The following is a 22,624-nucleotide window of genomic DNA, read 5'->3' on the forward strand; positions in this document are numbered from 1 at the left end:
CTCAGCTGAGGCCTGAAATTGTGAGGCCTGCTATGCCCGTGCAAGCTGCCAGGGCGGTTTCCCTAGAGCCCATGCACAGAGGGCTCAGAATCCATCAGCGTGGGGCTCCCGGGGCTCCTTGTAGGTACCAGGGGCGTCCCCACACCCGGTGCACACGCACGCATGTGTCCACACCCACGACACACACTCTACCCAACAGGAAAGGGCTCTACCGAAGTACAATGCACACAAGGACAATCGCTCTTCTACAGACAAGGGTGGGGAAATAACACAGAGCTTCCAGGAGTTTTAAAGCCTTTTATTTGTTTACACATTCTCTAAATTGCAGACAAAAGATTTGCTACGTGGGTAGTCAACACTGCTAACCAATCACAGAACTAGATACTAACCACAGCAAGGAAGAGATGGGGCTTGTGACTCAGTCTTTATGAATGTGGAAGGGTCCCCTGAGGGACTAAGAGTTCCAGGAGCCGCAAAGATAGCAACTGATGGGTGCCTGTGCTGACCACCATGGCACCAGCTTGCAGTCTTGCCCTCTCCCCAGCCCCCTCCCAGAATCCACTGAGGGCAGGAGGAAGGGAGGGGAGGGTCCTTAGGGCAACCCTTCCTCCCGCCTTCTGAATGAAGAGCAGCTGCCTCTCCTTCCCCAGGCAACTCTAGGTCAGTGAGCCGGGATCCAGCCGAGAGCCATTGCCAACCTGTAGATTCCCCGGAGACATTCACAATCCGCCCGTGTGTCCCTAGGGATGGTGGGGGACAGGGCACAGCCACACCTCCACTACTGAAACACTGAGAGACCTTGACACGTCCCTTAGACCACGCAGAAACAGCACAGCACTTTTCACATTGGGAACCACAAAAAGAGTAAGAATTGACACCTGGAAGAAATGCGCATTCCTAGAAGACAGAGGACCAGGGCGCCCGCGCACACACGTAGAGGCTGAAACTACAATCACAGCATGCCTGAGGGACAAGCAGAGCCAGCCATGTGGCGAATGGACGCATCGCATGCTTGTGGCTGTGGAGGCTTTGCAGAGAAGGCGGAGGACACTGAATGGAGCTGTGGTCCTTGGCCCCTCCACACAACTTCCACAGTCTGCAGCCCTTTTCTCTTACCTCACGAAGCTGATTGGCCTGTTTTGCACACCCAAGCCAAAAGGCAAAAACTCTCATTGTTCAGTCAGCAAGAGGCAGTGCAGCGCTGGGTACGAAGGCCCAGCATAGTGGGGTTCAAGGGCATGAAAGGAAGCCCCACCCTCACAGCACTGCCCATGCCACGGACTGGCTCTCCCAGTCAATCTAGGTAACTGAGATCCAAAGGAGTTGGTCCGAGGGCTAGAAGGCAAGAGCACACAAGAGGGTGATGGTGGTGTGGAACTGAATGGCTCCTTTTCTAGTGCCCACACTAGGACGCCTGCATCCTACCTGCAGATCGAGGGTACCACGGAGACCAGTGATCGAGAGCATCAGAGTATTGCAAGGTCCTGTTCTGAATGCAGCCCAGATCCGGGGAGGGCAGTGAATTCCTAAGATTGGTGCCTCACTCCTGTCCCAAGCCAAGGCTTCCAATGCCCTGCTGGCTGCTTGGGACAGTGGCATTAGTCTGGCCTCAACGGAGTCCAGGTTGGATGGGCTTCCTCCCTGCTCCCAACCCCACCAGTGCTAGACAGGTGTCACCCTCCATTCCCAGGCGGTTTTGTTGCAAAGAATCTTCGCCACGTGCCTTCGTATGCGTGGTGGCCGAGCCCCAGACCCTGTGGCCAGCTCACAGGCCCCAGGCTCATAGCCCAGCCTCACGTCCTCTGCACAGAGGCCACTGAAGTCCCCCTCGCTCAGAGTCCCAGGCCCAGAGGAGCCTCCTCACAGGCCACTTCCCACCAGCCCGAGCTGACCTCCCATAGGGGAAGACCTCCCCCAGGCCCTCACCAGGCCAGCATTTCACTCACAAGCACCCTAGTGTGGCTTCTCCAGGGAACAGCTCAGAGTAAAGCAGAGATGGAACAAATGGTTTACTCCCAGTGCTGTCAACACAGACAACTGGCAGTCAAGTGAAGCATGAAGCTAGGATCTGAAAAGCCCCTGGCCGAAGGCAGGCAGAGGAGGCTTAATAAAAGCACCTCTAGCAGTGAGCTTCACACACACACACACACACACACACACACACACAGAGAGGCCACCCATGTGGGAGTACCCCCTGCACACTGGGCCTCCCTTGCCAGGGTCCCCATGGGAGCCCATGTAATCCGTGTACTAGGCTCTGGCCCCACCCCCACCCCAGCAGGGCCTGCACAAGGGTCATCATGTGGGTCACTTTCTGCTGCTACTCAGGCCCTGCTGACACTGCCACCCCACGCTGCACCCCAGGAACCAGAACGTGGCCTTCAGAGACACAGCCTCGAATTCCTGGCCGCTCAGCACGGTCCCCCAAGACACCTCCAGCACCTCACTGCCACTCCTCTTCCAAGGTCAGCCAGGCTTTGGGGAAACATGGAGGCAGTGGGGCTGAGGACTCCTGGCTTCTCCGTAGCCTTCAGAGGATGGACGTAACCAGATGTGTCCACCTGCTAGTCTTCCACTGATGAATGGTTGTCGTTAACAGAGCCCTGGACATGCACAGACACCTTCCTGTGAGGCGTGCTATCCAACACAGGTCAGGATTCCACGGCAGAATTTACTTCTACAGCTAAGAAGCAGCCTGCAGGCCGAGCCTGCGTGTGGCTTGTTTGCCCAGCCCTGTAGAACCTAAGGCATTGCTGTGTGCATAGTTGTGGCCCTGCTGAGAGTTTGAGCCAGTACCAACCCAAGCAGCAATCACTCTTGGCATCAGGAAATGTGCCCATTTGCTTTCGGAGAAGCAGCACCCAGAGCGGCACACAGCAGACAAGTGGTCACCACCGCTTGCCCGAGCGTGACCCACCAGCCTCCCCAAGTGCCTCACGGACTGGGTGCACCGGTCTCCCGGCTCCCCGCAGGCCTCGTCCACCTGCCCACACCTGCTCCGTGCTGAGATGGACATCCTGCATCTTCATGCATTCGCCCACACACTACCCAGTGCTGTTTCCTCTGCTCTTCCTAGTCCCTAACTTAGATGACTCCAAGTAGATGCTGAAAAGGTGCGCAGCTGCATTGTCTTCCTGGATTAGGCTGTTTTGCTCCCCCACCACCCTGCTCTTTGGCATCCTGCCTGGCAGGAGGGAAGGAAGAGAGGGTTTCAGGGAAAGGAAACACAGGGGAAAACAAAGGCCCCAGTGGGCCATAAACATGAAAGGGTGACGTCAGTAAAACCCTACGCCCTATGCTAGCCTTAGTCTTTGCTTCCCTTTGATAGCAGAATGGAGACGTCTTTGTTTACAAGTCCGCCACTGTCACTAAATATCTCGCCCAAAGAGGCAGAGGTGAGCTGGAGACAGAGGGCGTTGGTGGAACTGATGGCTTTCTACACACAAAGGCCCCTTTACAGCCATGAGCCCCGTGGCCAGGCTGGCAGGGCGCTTGAGCCTCTGGGTTCCCATCCTGGGGTGACACCAGCAGCTCCCTTGGATTCATCGAGCAGAGCATGTGTGTGTGTGTGTGTGTGTGTGTGTGTGTGTGTGTGTGTGTACATACACCATCTCTGGTCTCACGGATATTAATATTAATACAAAGAGTTGAGCCAGGGAGAGTGTGAATTTAACTCAGGGATTGGGGCTCCCAGCCACCCCCACTTCCTACAGGGATGGCTTCTGGCCCCCAACGGCACCTACTTCAGGCTGGGCTAGTGCCGCCTGTCTGGGCTAAAGGCCTTATTAGTAATCACACGGCTGCCCAAGGGTTCTGGCCGCCCGCCAGCCGCAGTGCTGCCTTCCTCTGGCCTGCCCTGGAACATGTCATCGTCTTCAGAGAAACTGCCTTCTCGTTTCGTTGCAGGGCCAACACAGGAGGCCGCGTGTCCCTTGTCCAAGGCCTCCGGCCCGCAACCTCCCCAGGCAATGGAGCAAAGGAGAGGGAAAGGGGACAGAGAGGGGACCCATGGCACTGCTGCACCCTCTGGCCAGTGACACCCCTCACAGTCTCGGGGCTCAGTCCCTTTCAGCTGGGAGTCACAGTCAGGGTGTGCTCAGAACCCATGCGGGTCGTGCTGGGACTCGGTCTGATTCTCCGTTCTTCTCTGCACACAGCAGCTTCCCTTCTCCTTCTGGGAAACTCACTGGAGGTGTGACTGGCTGGCAGGGACCCCAGCACCACCGCCTGGCTGGAAGCACAGCAAAGGAGCCCTGCCGCCAAGCCCCTCCCTCTGCGGGGGCTACAAGCACCCTCCCACCTCCCCTGCCCTCCACCCCCACTAAGCAAGAACCCTATCTGCCTCTCCTAAAGACAAGACCACCTGTCCCTCCTCCAGCCTCTTTAGAACAGGATTCCCAGCTCACCGAGGTCCCTGGCTGTCCCAAAGGTGCTGAACCAGCCCACCCATGCCGCTGTTTCCAACTCAGGGCAGGCAGCTGTGGCACCTGGCAGAGAATCGCGGACAGGCCGAAAGCCTGGGCATGCTCAGAGGGGGAGGGGCCCGCACCAGGCAACTGCAGAGCCCGCCTTCAGAGGACAGAGAAAGCAGAACCAAGAGCAGCTGGGGCCGGGTGGGACACTAGCCGCTGAGGCGCACTGAAATGTCCGCTGGTTCCTTGTCCACTACACTAATGCCAGTGGGCATCTGAAAAGCAAAGCCATCCTTTGCGGGTTGTGTAAGATTCCAGAAAGTACAATACCGTGGGGCGTTGGGGGGTTATGACGGGGGCAGGGACAGGACTGACCCTTCTTCCAGGATCCCCTTCCCCTCTCCTTACCCAGCTTGCTGGCCTACCAGAGTACCGAAGGTGACGTCAACGCCGCCCCTGAGAAGTGCCAGGCCTGGGACTCAGGGATCTGGCCCCCGGAAGCCAACTTCTCTTTGAGCTGTGACATAGTGAATCCCCAAGGAGGGGCCAAGAGTGGGCCCAGGGAGTGGGAGAGGCAAGCAAAGCACTCTCCTGTCAGCACTTCTGAACAGGTGAGAACTAGCCTGGGGGAGGGCGGCCTGGTGGCCCTTGGGACCTGCTTGGGCCCCCGCCAAGCATCTGTGGCCTCCAAGAGGAGGCTGGTTGCCGCCCTGATCTGTGTCTGGAGCCTGAGGCAGGCGAGATCTTCCTTCAGCACCACAGAGAAGCACAGGTCTTCTCAACTTGCCCCAAAGGAAAAGTAGCAGCAGTCGTGTCATTTTTATTCCTTAAGATGTCTGGACTTTTTAAGAGGAGGGCTGGAAGGAATCACGCCAGATTCAAAGCATGAAGATAAAAAAAATGTACCAGAAGTGAAACTCCCCAGGGTGTCACAAGACCTTCCCTGGGACATGCAGGCCCTCCGACAGCCAGCTAACAAAACCCGTTATCTTCCCCAGCTCTGAAGGAATCTGGCCTCCCTGCTACCTACCCATGGGGGTCCAAGCTGAGGCCTCAAGAAGCAGCCTCTGCAGCGGGGTTCTGCCACCTTCCCTGGGCGCCTACCTGGCCCCAGGCAGCAGCAGGAGGCGGCAGAGCCAGGTACTGTGAGGGCCTGCTGCGGAAGGAGTACTGGGATACAAAGCGCACTTCTCTTTCCCCACAGAGCTGCCTTCCCTAGATTTACGACAGGCCCCCAAATTAGTGTTTCAGAGATGTCAAGCAGGAAGCAGGACCTCGTCCTCCATCAGCTTCTGCAGACTCACCTCTGGCCGGCCTCACTCGGGGCCTACACCCGTGGCTTCAATCCCGGCCACCACCTGGCTGCAAGGTACGCGTGGGCCAGGAGGCCTGCAGGGAGGAAGTCACCGGGCCACAACCAGCCCCTTAAGTCCGAGTACAGCCAGGCTTTAAATCAAGGTTAGAGCGAGCGCAGGCCTGAAGGGAAACAAGTTGCTGCCCCTAGAAGGCAGCGCTCCCTGGCAGGCTGGTTAATGGTGGCGTAGAAGGGCGTGTTGGAAGGATCCTCATTCTAAAGCACCCAGCCACCTGGTAAGCCTCGCTTTCCGAGGCAGCCCGTGAGAAGCCATCTCCTTGGTCCCAGACGGGCCTGGTGGCCCTGGCTACAGGCAGCCTGGGCTCTTCAACTTTAAATCCCCTTGCGTCTACAGGAAGAGCCCAAGAAGGCGGCTCATCCGGCTGCGGCACGCCTGGAGCCTGCCTGCAGAAGCTCTGCTCCATAGCACTTGTTCCACAATGCTTTTAAGGCCCCTAGCAGAAGCAGGCAGGAAGGGTGTTAGCGTCTCCATTTTACAGGTGGACAAAGCGAGGCTCAGGGCTAGTAAGTGACTTGCCCGAGGTCATACGGGTATTCAGTGGCAGAGGCCACACTGAAGCCCCGCCCTCCCGCGCACTCCAGGGTTGTATCTCATTCTCAGTGTTTGAAGAAGCAAGCCGATCTGAAGTTTACCAGCAGCAGCCTCCCCCTCAGCGCAGAAGGTAGTACACGTGACCGCAGGTGCTTCCGTCCGCTTGCACAGCCTCATCCGCAAGCTCCCTGGATGGGGACACTGAGGCTCACGCAGAAGGGGGAGTTCGTTGCTCCCATTCCGTAGGGAGTAATGAGCTGACAGCGGAAGCCCAGGTCTTCTCCGACATGATTCCAGAGCCCAGGCCCCTGCAGTGGCAGGGAGGCTCCCGCAGCCCGCTGTGGCTCAGGAGCCTCGGTCCACCCTCAGCTCCACGAGCTGGGGACGTGGCTGTGGGCTGACCAGGCCCATCATCCACATTCCCACGGGAGTGGATTCGCACTTTCCCCACAAGAGGACTGGCCAGTTGTAAAGCCACCATTTTTTACTTCAGTGTATCTTTTCCACTTTTAGGCCATTGTGGCGTTTGGGAAGATTTAGGAGTTCTTTTTCTGTAATCAATGTAAAATGACTGTCCCAGCCAATAGTCAGCCTTTGAGGAGAACCTGCTTTGGGTTGTATGGAAGGTTGTATGAGACAGGACAATCACAAGACAAAATGTCCCTCTCCACAGCGCTGGGACCCTCCCAGCCCTACCCCGAGCCTTCAGTATCCAGACCAGCTCACCAACTATCAGAAGGAAGAAAATAGCTTACAAGGAAGAGAAAAATCTGATCTGAACAGGGGCCCTTTAAAAGAAATCATTACATATGAGTTAACGCATTCCGAGGCCGTGGGCCCTGCGGGAGAGTGACCCCCATTCTCTTGGTCATTCTACACAGGTCAGTCTACATAGGGGCGGGGGGAGCCACACGGCTTGGCTGGACGCTGGGCTGCCCTGGATCCCCTGGCTGAGAGCGATCGGTCGGCCCCCACCGAGCTACAGAGCAACACTGCAGCCAGGCAGAAGTGGCCCAGCTAGCCCGGGTCTCCAGGGGCTTCTTCAAGAGCCAAACAACTAAAAATAACCTGGCCTCTGTTGTACGCTGCCGGACTACAGAGATGGAGCCAGTTTCAGGAAAGCTGAGCATGCGCCAGGGCCCCGCTCGCAGTGACCTGCCCTTTGGGCAAATGATTTCTCTAGAACTGTATCGGTTATTGTGCTGTTGCTGCGATTCAGAGAGTCCAGGCCGCTTCAGCCTGCCGAGCTGTCCTCCAGCAGAGTTCTCAGAATCTAGCTCCAGCCTCTTTCTTCTGGAAACACTTTAAAAAAGAAGAGTCCAGCTCCTATGGTGGGGGGGGGAGGGTGGCGGATAGGAGACAAGAACAGCCTACAAGCTGAGGGGTCAACGTCATCGCCACCTATCACAAATAATCCAAATAATCACATTACCCTAACCATCCACTTAAGTAATAATTATCCGTCCTTTTTCCTAAAATTTCCCATCAGATCTCTGCAGACAAAAGCACACACTTACACCATGTGAAAGGAAGAAATTACTCAGGAAAAGGAATTCATAGTGTAACATCAATACTGAAGAGTTTCTCAAAGCTGTGGTCTCTGCAGCCATCGTTTGGATACGTGACTGGGAGTCTCAGCTCACCTGACTGGAGCCCAGCACGAGGAGGAGCTGACCATCCCGGTACCCTCAGCTCAGTCAGAGGCAGAGCCTTGAGCAGCTCCCTCTCTCCATGGGCTGTGATTTGTCTCACCTCAGCTCTGACGGGTGAAGAACTAGCACAGTCCCTTGCCAAGTCTCTCCTCACAAATAACAAACACTGAATGGCTATCGCAGGCCTCAACATGATTTTCCCAATGTTTCTTCCCATCTCTCAGTCCCTCCCCATCCCCTCCAAGTGAAAATTCAGTCAGTCAAGGCCACCCCAGCTGTGGATGCCACTGTTGAGGTTCCACAGAGAACTCTTCTTTACAAGGACTAAGGAACAAGACGGGGTTTCAAGGCTCCATCTTCAAGACGGCCTCCAGGATCCAAGTCCAGAATTTTCCAGTGGCTTGGAATAAGCAACAACTTCTCCACAGCACTTTTTTCCTCTGGTGCAAATCTAGTATGAAGAGGCTAAACTGGGGGTGCAGAGGCTGTGCAAAGATAGATTTAAAAATAACACCCAAGTGATTGATGAGTGATCACAAAATGATTTCCTTTAAAATGGAAACCAGTGAGAAAGTTGTAGTGCGAGGGTACAAGTGAGGATTCCACAGGGCCGGGGCTGGGGGTGTTCTTCAAAAGTGCAAAATCCTTCTGGTACAAACAAGGAGATGCTAGCTGAAGTGCCATCTGTGGGCAAGAGGTAAAGTAGACGCCTCACCCTCTCGGTCCCACACGTCCACACCCTGCTGTGAGTATTCACTTTCCTTACAGCTGGTCTGTCTGGAAGTGTGGGAGGGTGGCCGCATCCGGTTGGAACTGGGCTCTGGCTCAGCCTGTCCAGCTCAGGTCACTTGCTGTGACCTGGGGCTCTAGGCCTGGCAGCCAAAGGCTGACGCTTTCTCTTTGAGCAGCTCCCAGCATAAGTGGCAGCTCCAGCTTCCTATAAGAGACAAGATGGCATTAGTAATGGCCCCCTCTTCGGATGGTGAGTCCCAGCCCAGTGATGCTAACTCCTCGTCAACCCTATTGTCCTCTGCCTTCCACCATTCAGAGCTCGGATCTCAGTCCTAAAGACATACTACAGTCTTGCTCAGCAGGAAATAAATTCTCAGAGGTCATCAGCTGAGCTCTGTAAAGACCCTCGCTCCTGGGCCACCTCTCGCCCTCCCAGCATCTCCCCTTCCCACCTCTCAGCCTCATGCCTAAGGAGTGTTTCCTCAGCCCTCAAGCTGAAGTTCCTGCCGGTTGAGCCGCACTTCCGTTTCCTCAGGTTAATTTGACAGCGACTGTACCTACCTCAAAGGGTTGTGACGACTAAATGAGACAAGACATGAAAAGCCCTGAGTGCAAGGCCTGCGCCCAGCGAGGGCTCAGTGAGTGGTAGTGGCTGCTGTTGGTACTGCTGACCTCATCATCATTACCTTCTGGGGGCTCAGCCACGGGGGGGCTTAAGCAGTACATATGATAGCCACGGTCACAGTCGTCGCAGAAGAGGAGCTGGTCCTGGGGGCACAGAGCACACACAGAGCAGAGGAGACGTTCACTGTTTGCGGCCACTACCCGGCTGCTCCTTATTCCTCCAGGCTTATTCTGCAGGTCAGTTTCTGGGGCGCCCCTTTCCAGGTCCTACCCGAGGCCTCAGTGGCCCTTGAGCTTGGCTCACTTTGCCTGCACCTGGTATTTCTCCTTCTGTCTTCCAACCTCACAAGTCCCATCCTCCTCTTACCCTTGCTCACCTCACTCCTCCTCCAAGCAGCTTTCCCTGACTACTAATTCACAGTCAAACTTAGGAGGAGCCGGTGCTCTTCTGAGCTCCATAGCCAGCAACTTTACTTCCAAAGATCAGAAAATTAGGTTTATATATTTTTCCATTCCCATGATAGCTGCCTATATAGGAAATACTTTACATGTCTGAAACTCTTAACAGAGGCCTCTGGCCTTGCTGTCTATGAAGTGCACATGAGCTGTACTCGGTAGCCACATCCACGACCCATCAGCCCCCTTCAGGGTTTCACGATGCGAATGGAGAGAAAAATGCTGCCCTTTGACTCCCAAAAGCCTCTTTGAAGCTGGAGGCTGGAGCCCAGACCCCAGCAAGACAGAGGCTGACTCCAGAGGCTGGGAGACCAGGGAGCAGACTGTTAAGCTTCCCAGATGACCGAGAATGGTGGCCTAACCTGAGGTTGGGACGCGGGGGCAAAAGGTGGCTCTTGTGCCCACTTCCGATTCATTGATTCAATGTAGAGAATGATACGGAAGAAGTCCAGGTAGTTTTAACAGGCTGTGGATTAGATGACAACTCAAAGGACAAAGCCACCCACTGAGATACAGGCAGAAGAATGAGGCCATGGGCAGAGAGGACACCGCAACTGGAGACATGTCTCATAGATAGACATCACCCAGCAGGGACAGCCTAGAGACAGCCAAGATCCGAGAAAGGTCTGGGCCTGAAAGAGTTTTGGAATCACTGGTGGGTAAATGGAAAATGAAGGACCTAGGAGAGGAAGCCCAGGGATTATGAAAGCAGACGTGTGTGAATTTGTGCTTATGGGGGTCATGACCCTCTAGGAATGATGCGCACAACTGTGTATGCAGATAGGAATATACACTTTTCTGAGAAAAAGTAAATCCACAGCTTTGACTAAATTCTCTGAAAGATCAACAGCCCAAAAGAGGTGACTGGGAAGAAGATTAGGAACAGATACTTGAGGAACGCCAACTTTAAGAGAAAGCAGAGGACAGAGACAGAGAGGCTCCACTCAGGAAGTGGGATGGAATCTTGCATCCCAAGAAGCTGCAGCATTACGTCTTAGTCACACAGGCCAAATGTTAGGACTTAGGGATGACGCGAAGAGAAACAGGCTAAGACTGGGCCAGAGAACAGAGAGAGGCTTGGCAGAAATCGCATGACCAATACCCTAAAAACACTAAGCACCAAAAGGAGAACCAGAGGAAGGTAGAATACCCCAGATTAGACTGTCCCAAAGGAAAGTCAGACCTCAGACTTAGGAATGAGAAGGATGAAATCGCGACAAATCCTGTGGAAATCCAGTCAGTTCCTCCTTTAAGAGTCTGCACTCTAATAAAATGGAAAACACAAAAGAAATGGACAGATTCCTAAATACACGTGAACTACTGAAACAGAATCAAGAAGCTATAAATATTCTAAATAACCTGATATCAACCTAAATAACATGAATATATATAGATCTGCATATACAAAATAGCATAAATATACGGCTACTTTCTCTTAGTTCAGTGAGAAGAAGGTTTTGAACTAATAGTGTTTAGACAAGATAGCATGTCTGCATCTTGTACTAGGAACAACTACTACCAAGACAGCAATATGCAGTGTATTAATTGTTGTAACTGTACTACTAACCTGTTTTGAAACTGTCTCATTGCTACTTCTTTCTCAATAAAATTATTAAAATATTTTTTAAAAACAACATGAAAAGAAGTCCAGGCCCTGATGGATTCACTGATGAATTCTATAAGAAATTTAGAGATCTAATGCCTACCAAATAATAAAACAAAAGATTTTATTTTTATTTATTTATTTATCTTGCAGAGCCAGGTATTGAACTCAGGCCCTCGCACTTGCCAGGCAAGAGCTTATTCAACTGAGCTATCTCTTTAGCCCCAAAAGATTTTAAATTAAAAAAAAAATTAGAGAAAGATCCAACCAAAAAAAAAGAAAATTACAGGCCAATCTCTCTAATGGACATAGGTGCAAAAATCCTCAGTAAGATACAGGCAAACAGAATGTAGCAAATCTTTAAGAACATTATACACCATGACCAAGTAGGATTTATCCCAGGAATTCAGGGATGGTTCAAATCAGTAAATGTAAAGTGCCATATTAACAGATCAAAGACAAAAAAAAAAAAAAAACACTTGATACCTACAAATCATAGTGAAAATGGCCATATTCTCAAAACTGTTATATAGGCTTAATGCAACCCCAATCAAAGTACCACTAGCATACTTCAAAGATCTAGATAAAACATTCCGAAAATTCATCTGAAGCCAGACGAGACCTAGAATAGCAAAGTAATCTTGGGCAATAAAGGCAAGGCAGGAGGTATCACAATACCTGACTTGAAATTATACCAAAAAGCTACTGTAATAAAATCAGCATGGTACTGGGAAAAAGAAAAAAACAAACCACACCTGAGGATCAGTGGGACAGTTTAGAATACTAAGACACAACTACAAACACATTCATCCACCTTATCTTTGACAAAGTGACCAAACATGTTCACTAGAAGAAAGATACCCAGGAAAACTGGCTCTCTACGTGCCAAACACTAAAACTAGACCCATTTCTATCATCATGCACTAAATTATAGTCAAAATGGATTAAATATTTAGATATTAAAACTGAAACACTAAATTTACTGGAAGAGAAAGTAGGTATAAATCTTGAAGACATAAAGGTAGGTAGACAGTTCTTGAACAAAATCAAAACTGCATGGGAAATACCTCAAAGACTCAATAACTGGAATATCCTTTTAGTGAAAATTTTTTGCATGTCACAAGAAATCACCAACAGAGTGAAAACACTACCCACAGAATGGGAATAAATTTTAGCCAGCTGTCCTTCAGACAAAGAAATTGTATTGAGAAATATAAAGAAATTTTAAAAATCAAATTCAAAGAACAGATTAGAATATACACATACCAAATGTTCACCATCATTGGCCATTCAAGAAACTAAAATTAAAGCAACATTGACATTCCATCTCACCCCAGAAAGAATGGCTATCAAGATAGCAGCCACTAACAGATGCTAGAGGGGCTGTAGGGGGAAAGAACAGTTCTCCAGTGTTAGTGGGAGTGTCGACTGGTACAACCACTGTGGAAATCAGTAGGAAGATTCTTCAAAAAGGTACGATTTGAGGTTCATTTGGCCCAGCTATTCTCCTTCTGGGTACCTTCCCAGAAGAATTAAAAACATAACACCACAGTGATATATGTGCACCCATGTTTAGCAGCACAATTTGTAATAGCTAAATATTGAAAGCAACACAAATGCCTGTCATCTGAGGAATGTATAAAAAAGATGTATTTCTATATAAGGGATTACTATTCAGTCATAAAGAAGGATAAACTTGAGATTTTTATAGGTGAACGGATGCAACTTTAGGCCATGTTCATAAGGGAACCAAATCAGACTCACGTGTATAAACACCATATTGTCTTCCTGGTGTGGGAAACTGAAAGCGAGTAAGGCCTAAAATGGACAGTAGATATCGTGGGCTGGAAAAATTTGTTCCAAGGAAAGGGGAACTAGGCTGATGGAGAAGAGAAAGACAGAAGGGAAAAAGGAAAGAACATGCAAGTCGGTCACACTATCAGGGTCTCTTCGAACACTGAAAGGGAAGAGTTCTGCTAACACTGACTGAAGAAAACTTTAGCAGCCATATCCGTACTCTGGATAACAACTTTGAAGACAATATGCAATGTATTAACTACTGTTATTCTCCGACTGTTATGAAATTGTATTTCAGCCTTTTACCATTAAAAACAGAAAGAATGGAGATGCCTCCCTGTTACTTTGGAGTAATCTCTAGGATACTCAGTGAGAAAAGCAGGAAAGATAAAAAGGCATGTCACTATTTTCTTATGGATTCATATGTACATACGTACGCTTAAATATAAACAAGGGGAAGATAAAGCACACACTGGGGTGGGGGTACCAGGACTCGAGCTCAGGACCTCGCGTTCACCAGGCAGATGCTCGCCACTGAGCTGTATTCCCAGTCTCTAAACCATTCATTTTTAAAAAGGGCACCTGTAAACCAATCACATGCAGTAGGCAAAAATGGCAGCTAGATTTTCTTGAGCACATTATTTTTTAAAAGATTTTATTCTAGAGCCAATAAGACTTTACCTAGTCATGAAAGAGCATTAAAATTATACTATGTCCCAAGTAACACGGCTAAGATAACATAGATGGATATAAGTGTGTATCTAGGTGGTGGCATAAACATAGACAGAAACTATTCCAAATGATTTTAAAACCAATAATTGGACTAGACTGCCTTAGAATAGAGTGGTGTATATTCCTCAGGTCTATCTTAAGGACAGAAACAAATGCATGTGTGGCTTTGGCATTGTACTGTAGGTGATGACATAAGAATTGATATTCTAATTGCGTTGTTCATATACATCAAATGAGTAACTATGTTGACATCAGTGAAAGGAAAGATTTTTGACATGATTGAAGGAAAATACAAATGTAAGATCAATGAGGTTAAGTAAGAACACGATAGTTTTGGAAAGCAATCAGTAGTATTAGCGTACATTCATGGTGTGCTTTATCTTTAAGACAAACACAGAAACTTCTTTCTAGATCCGTCCACTGGAAATGCTCCAAGTAATGACAAGCAACGCAGAAACAAACACCTTGTTCACTCACACTGTGTTCTCCATAGGTCATTTTCCACTGAAAGGGTCAGAAGTCTTTGGGGAAGTAGCAGAGTCCGGGTCTGGTATGTGCAGTACACAGTATACGTACACACCAGAAAGCAAGGAAGCTCCCAGGTGCTTTAGGATCACACCGAAAGGACTACGGGTCCAGCCTGCATATGAGCCCGTTGGCCCCAAGTGGGAAAAGTCTTAACAAAATGTATGCAAGTCCTTGAGTTCTTAAGAACAGCATTTCTAAAGACTGAGTCACCTTTGGAAGATGTTAGGAAAACGTGGCATTATTTTTATTTCAAAATTATTTCAGACTTTCAAAAAAGTAAATATGGGGGCCAGGGAGATGACTCAGTAGAATAAGTGCTTGCCTGGCAAGCGCAAGGGCCTGAGTTCGATCCCTGGTTCCACAAAAAAAAAAAAAAAAAAACTAAATACGAAGTACCAAGCTTACTCTAATTTTAGTCATAATGAACAAATGTGTATCCTGGAGAGAAATCTTCATAAAAAGTATGTGACTCTATAAAGAAGCAAAAGAAGCCATTAGTGGAAGTTTTCCAGAAAGGTGCTATTATTACAGCAATCTTTTTCGTCTTCTTCTTTTTTCTTTTTGAGACAGGGTCTTGCAATGCAGCTCAGGCTGGCCTTGAGCTCATTTTGTAGCCCAGGTTGGTCTCAAACTCACAATGATCCTCCTACCTCAGCCTCTCGAGTGCTGGGATTACAGGCGTGCATCACCATGCCCGGCTGAAAGCAATCTTCTTGAGGAGCTCAAAGTCTGAAGGAGACTCACTTGTGGTTAACTGTACATCTTCATTTATTTATTTTTTTGGTGGTACCAGGGATCGAACTCAGGACTTATTCCATTGAGCTATCTCCCCAGCCTAACTATAGGCTTTTCAGAAAGCATGAAAAATAAAATATTTGGATTTTGGCTGTGAAACTGGCATGAAGAGTTTCTGTAGGCCTTTTGCTCAACTTCGGCCAATATTACCATATTCCATCACCCTAGTGGAACCTCAGACAGGCAGTCACTGCTGGCGCGGCGCTATTGGCTAGTTACAGACACTCTAATTTCACCAGCTTTCTCACCTACATCCCTTTTCCCAGAATCCAACGCAGGATCCCACGCTGTACTCGCTGCGTTTTCCCGCTGTCCTTCCACCAGTGGAATCCTGCAGTTCCTTTGTCTGTTGTGACCTGGACACTTTTAAAGGGTATGGGCACATAATTTACAAATGCCACTCGCTTGAGCTGGATCTTCTCTCATAAGACTGAGTAGTGCTCAGAGTTTGGGCAAAAATCCCCCTGAAGTTGGGCCCTGCGTGTCACGTCGTCACGCCAGGGACACGGGTGCGCTTGCATCTGATTCCGCACAGCGTCAGGTGGGATTGGGCCGTTACGGTAGTGCTTGCCAGGTTCCCCGCTACAAAGCTCATATGTCCATTTGTAGTACATTACCAAGTAGATCTTCTGCGAGCGACGATTTGAGATGACGTGACTTCCCCGCTGCTCACCGCACGCCTGCCCACCGACCTGCCCATCCATCAGTGCTTCGAGTGGCACCAGCCACAGCTGTGTGTTTGCCCGATAATGATTTCCTCCTTCCACCAAGGTTTAATTTTCTTTCTAACTCTGCTTGAAGGAAGAGCTTACTTTCTCCTTCATTTATTTATTTAGTCAAGGTTTTATATAAATGTGGATATTTATTCTATTCTTTTGGTCATCCTCCGATAATATCCTTATCTATTTTGTTTCTCGCTCTTGCCTAGACGTGGCCACGAGGGCTCCTGCCGGCCGACTCCTGGGCCCTCGGAGGTGCCCCATCATTTCTGAGGGCTTCTTCGCCTGCTGGCACCACGAAGTGCTCCGGGCCCTCCCCGCACATCCTGTGCATCAGTCCTGGCACCAGCCATTTCTTCCAAGATCCCTGATTCCCTTTATTGGAGAATGATATTTTAAAAACAAATAAATATCTGAGTATGAGTTCCTGCTTTTGTTGGCCGGCACCCTCACTGGAGGCCCAAAGCACTGGGACCATCAAGCTTGGACGCAACCACCATAATCAGGAGCCAAATAAATCTTTTCTCTCAGGAAATTAATGGCTTTAGGTATTTTGGTATCAGCAGCATGAAACAGACTGCCACAGTCCTCCTCACCAACACATGTATGTGTAGGTGACAGGCACGCAGCTATATTTACGGCTGTATTTATCCATGCATGTATGTACTTGTACGTATGTTGCTCCTGTGGCTTGGGGTCTCCAACCCACCCCTGAACGTTCTCGGACTTGTCTCCCTCTCTGATGTAGAAAGAGGAGTCCAAGATCACACAGCAGAGCGAAAGTAGATTTACTGCCTCAAGACAAAGCTCAGTTCATTGCAGAAAGGGATCAAAGCCACTGTGAGGAGTGGAAGGCCCGGAGCTGGGTCACTGTTGGATATAGGCCAGCACTGCTGGCTTGATGGGACAGGGGCCATCTCCAGCACCCAGAGGGTCTGCACTTCATTCGTTAACAGGCTCCTTGCTGCAGGTACAAGTGTATTGTGGTAACTACAGGACACAGTTGGGGACATTTCAGGAGGTCCAAATTATGGAAGGGCAAGGGAGAGCATTTGAGAGTCAGCATGGGGTTATCTATTGGGCGGCGGGCTTGTTGCTTTGGAAATAAAGTCACAAACCTGCCTGCGCAGAGTCACAGGGGCTGCCTTTCTCCTTCCTCCTGAAGGGCCTGTGTCGCTTGCTCTGATCCTACCTGAGGGTCCCATCTTTCCCTGCAAATGGCTGCTGTGTTAAAAGCCATGAGTGTACTGCCACCAGCACCACAGGATTTACTCTCGCCTTTCCCTTTATTCAGTTATTCTTCCTCTGACACTGAAGAATCATTAGTCACAATGTACAGACAGAAGTTCAAATCTAGCATCCGCATAAAGTAGTTTGAGAATCATTAAGTCATATGCCTGTGAAAACAAGTTTACTACTATAGCACAATGTTTGTGATGGGGTTATTTTTGTCTTTAGCCTTATGATGCAGTCAAAATACTTTTTCCAAAAGTTTCCTCCATTATTCTCCTCCCACTCTTCACTATGGTTGTGTGTTATCTACTTATATAATGCTCAGATTTATGTGCTAGTATTTGTATTCCATTTTAGGTTTTCCCCTATCCTAGTTGAATTTAATTATTTATTTGGGAGGCATACAAAACCTTATCATGATTCTAAGAGTCAGAGGTGTACACACAAAAGCCATATTCTCAAAGAAATGTTGGTCCCCCACCCACCCACGTGACACACGCTGATTTCGTCATTGCTTCTCCACTCCGTTCCCACTGAGCTCTACACACAGCCGTCCCCGTCAGCTTCCGTTCTATTCTTCCTATATTTCTTTTACAAAAATGCACAGATGTACAACTATTTTCTTACATCTTGTTTCTTACCACAAAGGCAGTACACTACAGATAGATATTACATTTTATATCGATTTTTTTTTTTTTTTGCTTAATTTATATCCTGGAAAGTATTCCATATCTCCTCCTAGACGTTGTGGGTTATCTTTTCTTCCAGCTCCGTAGTACTTCGATGTATGGCCATGTCATGTTGTATTCAGCCATGCTCCTGCCATTGGGCATTGTGACTGCTTCCAATCTTTGGTCATTGTACACAACGCCACCATAAACAACCTCCTGTGCGCGTATTCCCAGTGTCGGGGAGAGAGCCTCAGGATCGAGGCCTATAGATGAGCGTACAGTAGTCTTGTTAGATATTTCCAAATTTCTGTCCACCACTCCTTTGTCTTCCCTCCAATAATATAAGAAGAGGCCAGTTTTCTGAGTTTCATTAACAGAAGGTATTACCATGTTGGTTTGTTTTTTTTTTTTAACTTTTGCTCATTAAATAGATAAGGAATAGTGTCTTGGTTTTGAGTTTCTTTACTTAGGAGTATATGTAAACATTTCTTTGATATGTTTAAGGGTCACTTTGGGGGTTTTGCAAATTTTCTTTCATGTATTTTTCTCATTTCCCAACAGATTTTGATCCCCTGCCCCGGATTTTTCAGAGTCCCTTACAATACTTGGGATGTTTGCACTGAATCCACAGTACGGGCTATAGATACTTCTCATGTTTGTCAGTTGTCTTTTAACTTAATCATGTTCTTTACTGTGCAGATTTCGTGGAGTACAATGCATTGTTATTTTATTTCATTATTTCTGGATTTTGAGTCAGAAAGTTGGAAAGACAAAAATAAGTAAGTAAAAGTAGAAAACTTCTCCTTACATTTAGATCAACGAGGAGTGCACCACATCTTATTCTAGCACTGGCATGGCTTTCCATTTTCCATTTCGATGCCCGACCTGGTTGGAGATTGTTCCTGTGTCTGGCGTGAGGCACGAATCTAATTCTGTATTTTCCCAAATGGCCACTCCATTGTCCCAGTATTATTCATTAAAAAGCCTATCTTTAGCACAGTAATTTTAGATGCAGCCTTCATCCTATACAATATTTCCATATGGAGGTGGGTCTATTTATGGGCGAGCTCTTCTATTTTATTCCAACTGGTTTATTTATCTACTTACACAGCAGTACCACACTGCTTCATAAAAAGATGTGTCCAGTGGGCTGAGACGCCTGGGAGCGCCTGCTTCGGGCCTTAGCAGTGTCCGGGGTCATTCCTGCAGGCCTGTTTTGTGCGTGTAAGTGTCAAATGGCCTACCTCCATAAAAAGTCATGTTGGTATTCTTGTTGGTGCTGAAACGAATTTGCAAATGTACTTAGAACTGACATCTTTATAGAGTTAGGTAACTGTCTCTAAAGTCAAAGGATGTTTTTGTAATCTGTTCAAAAGTGCTTAAAATTTTTCTTTATATAGCATAGGTTTTGTACTTTTGTTGTTAAATATATTCCTAAGTATTTCTTCTTATCGCTATTACAAATGGAGTTATGTTCCCTAGTTAATGTATATGTTAATTTATATACTGTTAATGCTTTCTATATGACTTAATTTTATTTATTTATTTTTGTCTTTTGGAGAAAGGATTTCACTATACAGTTCAGATTGGCCTTGAACTGGCAGTGATCCTCCTGCCTCAGCCTCCCGAGCACTGGGATTATAGACGTGCAACAACACACCCAATTTGTTATTCTTACTGGCTCCCTAAAGCATTCCAGGTGGCTATAGCATATCAAAATAAAGAAAGTTTTACTACACGTCAAAATTCCCTTTTTGAAGTGTCTGGGACCAAAAGTGTTTCTGAGGGCTTTTAGAAGCCCTGGGCTTTGGGGCTTTTTCAGATTTTGAAATATTTGTGTGTGCACATTGAGATATCTGGGGATGGGGCCCTGTCTAAAGTCAAAACCATTCATGCTTTATACATACTTCACACATATAGCCTGAGGTATTTTTATATATTTTGGATGATTTTATGCGTGAAACTGTTTTATGTTGTGATAGTTTCTATCTGTGGTATCATGTTAGTTCTCTCAAATGCTTCAGATTTTATTTGGATTTTTTGATGAGTCCTCCTTACACTTTCTGACCATAGCAGGCTACTAGTTGGCTTCTCTTAATTGTGCTAACTGGGTCTCCAGGAAAGGTGAAATACCTTGAGGAGCCTCACCTGGCTCCTGATCTTGGAGGGGTGGCTTCGAGTGTTTTCTGTGTTAGCTAAGATACTGACTTTAGTCCTCAGACATAAATATGGTTTCACATTAGGAAGGTGCGTCTCCTTATGGACAGGGATTTTAACTACCATCGTATCAAGGAGACCAACAGAAGGAAGGCAGCAAGCATTTTGTGCTTTTGCTAGATGAGCTACACCACATGCAAGTTTGAATGTTTCTCTTTATGGAATTGTACCAGTTAACAAAAAAATAAAACGATATTTTGAGCCTGCCAGATAGCTCAGCGGATTAAAGTGCCTGCTTAGGCAGACACAGGGACCAGGATTCGATCCCCAGTGTGCTGTGCCAGCCCTGCCCTAGGGGTGCGCTGGGACAGAGATCCTATAGACCCTGTAGTTAATACATTTTTTAAAAAAGAATATCTCTATTTTGTTTTCACTAATGAAATACCCTCTGTCTGCTGTGGCTTCTGTCTTGGTGTCCCCTCCTCCCCAGAGCCTCATGCAGTGAGGGGCAGCTTCTGGAGCTGGCGGTTAATTCATGATCCAGTGCTGGGATTATGGGTGAGAGTGCTCACTCACCCTGAGGCAGATGTCCTGGATGCAGTAGAGGGAAGGAGAGCGGCTTGTTCCCGCCTCTGCCTCCGCCGCCGCTCCTCCCTTTTTACTCTTACTGCTTCCTACCGCCATGAACGGCTGCCCTCCGCCATGTGCCACCCTGCTTGGAGCCAGCCGAGTATGGACTGAACCTGCTCACACTGTGAGCTACATGAACCTTTCCTTCCTTAATTTTGAGTGTCAGGTATTTTGTCCCAGCAACGAGAGAAAAGTAACCGAGACACTAACTGAAGTGTGCGGCAGGTCATCAACGTGCGCCTTCACGGAGCCGAGAGACACCAGGCACTGCACGCCGCCAGACCAGCGCATGCCCCGCGGTCTGTAAAGGCATCTTGGCAGAAAAGGAGACCAAGAGACAGAGAAAGATCATGAGGCAGACGAGGCAGAGGTGGGGGTGCCTGAGCAAGCCTCTGGCCCTAGCTACCTACTCACAAGAAATACACGAGACAGAAGGGAATGTCAAACCACTCCACTAGGATGCGGTCAGTGGAGTATAGCCATGGAAACTATTGAACAAATGGTCTGATTTCTTCCACAAAGGACGTAAGGGGATGAAGCGCAAGATGGGAGGACTCTGTATTATTTATACAACAGATAGATATAGATTATATAGATATACATAGATGTAAAGAAACTTCAAAGATGTATCAACCAACTGCAATGCACGGGCTTTATCTGAATCTCAGTTCAAATAAAAACATTTATAAGAACAACTGAAAGAATAAATATTTACTGAATGTTTGATTAAGGAATGATTGATTTTTCTAGCTATGTTCGTATTTTGGTTGCTTTGGTTAAAGTCTGTGTCTTTTTAGATACATATGAAATATTTACAAGAATGACATTTTGACTTGTATCAAGAAGAAGGCAGTAGTATTTTTTTGAAACAAGATTGGCTGCGTATTGACCTCGCCTGAAGCTGGGGATAGGATACACGAGCTTCATTACTCTCTTGCTCTTGCATATGTCTGAAATCATCTGTAAAACAGATTTTTTTGCAAGTTCTTCACCTACCATTGTTCGTGTACAGGCCCAAGCGGAGCATGCACTGGGAAACAAGGCAGAAACAACCCAGCTCCTCCCTACTGTATGCAAAGGTCACAGCTGTGGGGCGCTGAACTAAAGAAGCCAGTGGCCAGGTTCCTGCCCAGTACCCATGCTAAGAGCAGTGGCAAAAAGCCACCCCTGCCAGCCACCTTCGATGACATCTTGTACAGGCACAAGGAGCGCCCAAGGCCTCTTTGGTGCAAAGGTCCTAAGAGTTGCAGAGGCAAACCACAAGTCCAGTGGGCTTGCCCTGGGAGCCAGGAACCACAGTCCTGCCTTCCTCCACGCCCCCGAGCCCCTCCACCAGCCCCTTGCATCTCCCACTCCCACAGGAAGCCCCCAAACTCACATCATTCTCCGAGGTCCCACAGAGAATGCAGGACTTGCATTCTATGCACTGCCACTTGTAGGTCTTGACAGCCTCCGTCATGTTCAGGGTGAACTGCAGACAGGTCGGGTGACCTGCAGGAAACCAGAAGCAGCAGCATTAAGGCCAGAGAACATGAGAGGTCACCCCCACAGCACTAACCAGAAGTGCATTGGTGCCCAGCATGGAAAGAGGCGTGGGGGTCGTGTGGGCATTGCCAGCCCACAGGGGTCGGGGTAAGACCACCCACACTCCTCACTACATCAGCTATATCAGATGCAGGCACAAAGAAAGCAAGGAGCAGCAGCCGTCTTGCTAGGGATGGGTGCCAGCCAGCTCCCCTCGCCTGCACAGCCACATTCCCCCTTAGGTAGAACAGGCTGATGAGAGCGCAAAGTGCTTATCAGAGAAAGCCGAGAATAAACTGCAGCGCACAGAGCACACCGTGGAGGCCTCGGCATCGCCTCCTGGCCCCAGCTTCAGCAGCGGCAGGAACCACACGCAAGAGCTACTTGTAGCTGGGGCTTCCTGTTCACACTCACTTGGACTCCAGGGGGCAGGGACGTGCAGATCACAGAGT

The 22,624-nt window shown here is 48.5% G+C and overlaps 1 protein-coding gene across 2 annotated transcripts in view; it reads right to left on the reverse strand.

Annotated features, from left to right (window-relative positions):
• Positions 1-310: 310 nt before the first annotated feature.
• The window catches only part of Dpf3 (double PHD fingers 3), a 268,746-nt gene continuing 246,432 nt past the window's right edge, over positions 311-22,624 (reverse strand). The window contains exons 9-11 of one of the 2 annotated variants that reach the window (XM_004624841.2): positions 22,027-22,139; positions 9,390-9,471; positions 311-8,908 (exon numbers count right to left, since the gene is read on the reverse strand). In XM_004624841.2, coding sequence (XP_004624898.1) covers positions 8,838-8,908; positions 9,390-9,471; positions 22,027-22,139 — 266 coding nt within the window. In that variant the 3' untranslated portion in view covers positions 311-8,837. Of the gene's footprint in view, positions 8,909-9,264; positions 9,472-22,026; positions 22,140-22,624 lie in introns of both variants that reach the window. The other variant, XM_023703322.1, reaches the window with a different exon arrangement.

Source organism: Octodon degus, unplaced genomic scaffold (assembly GCF_000260255.1).
Source record: "Octodon degus isolate 3935 unplaced genomic scaffold, OctDeg1.0 scaffold00007, whole genome shotgun sequence".
Taxonomy (NCBI): Eukaryota; Metazoa; Chordata; class Mammalia; order Rodentia; family Octodontidae; genus Octodon; species Octodon degus.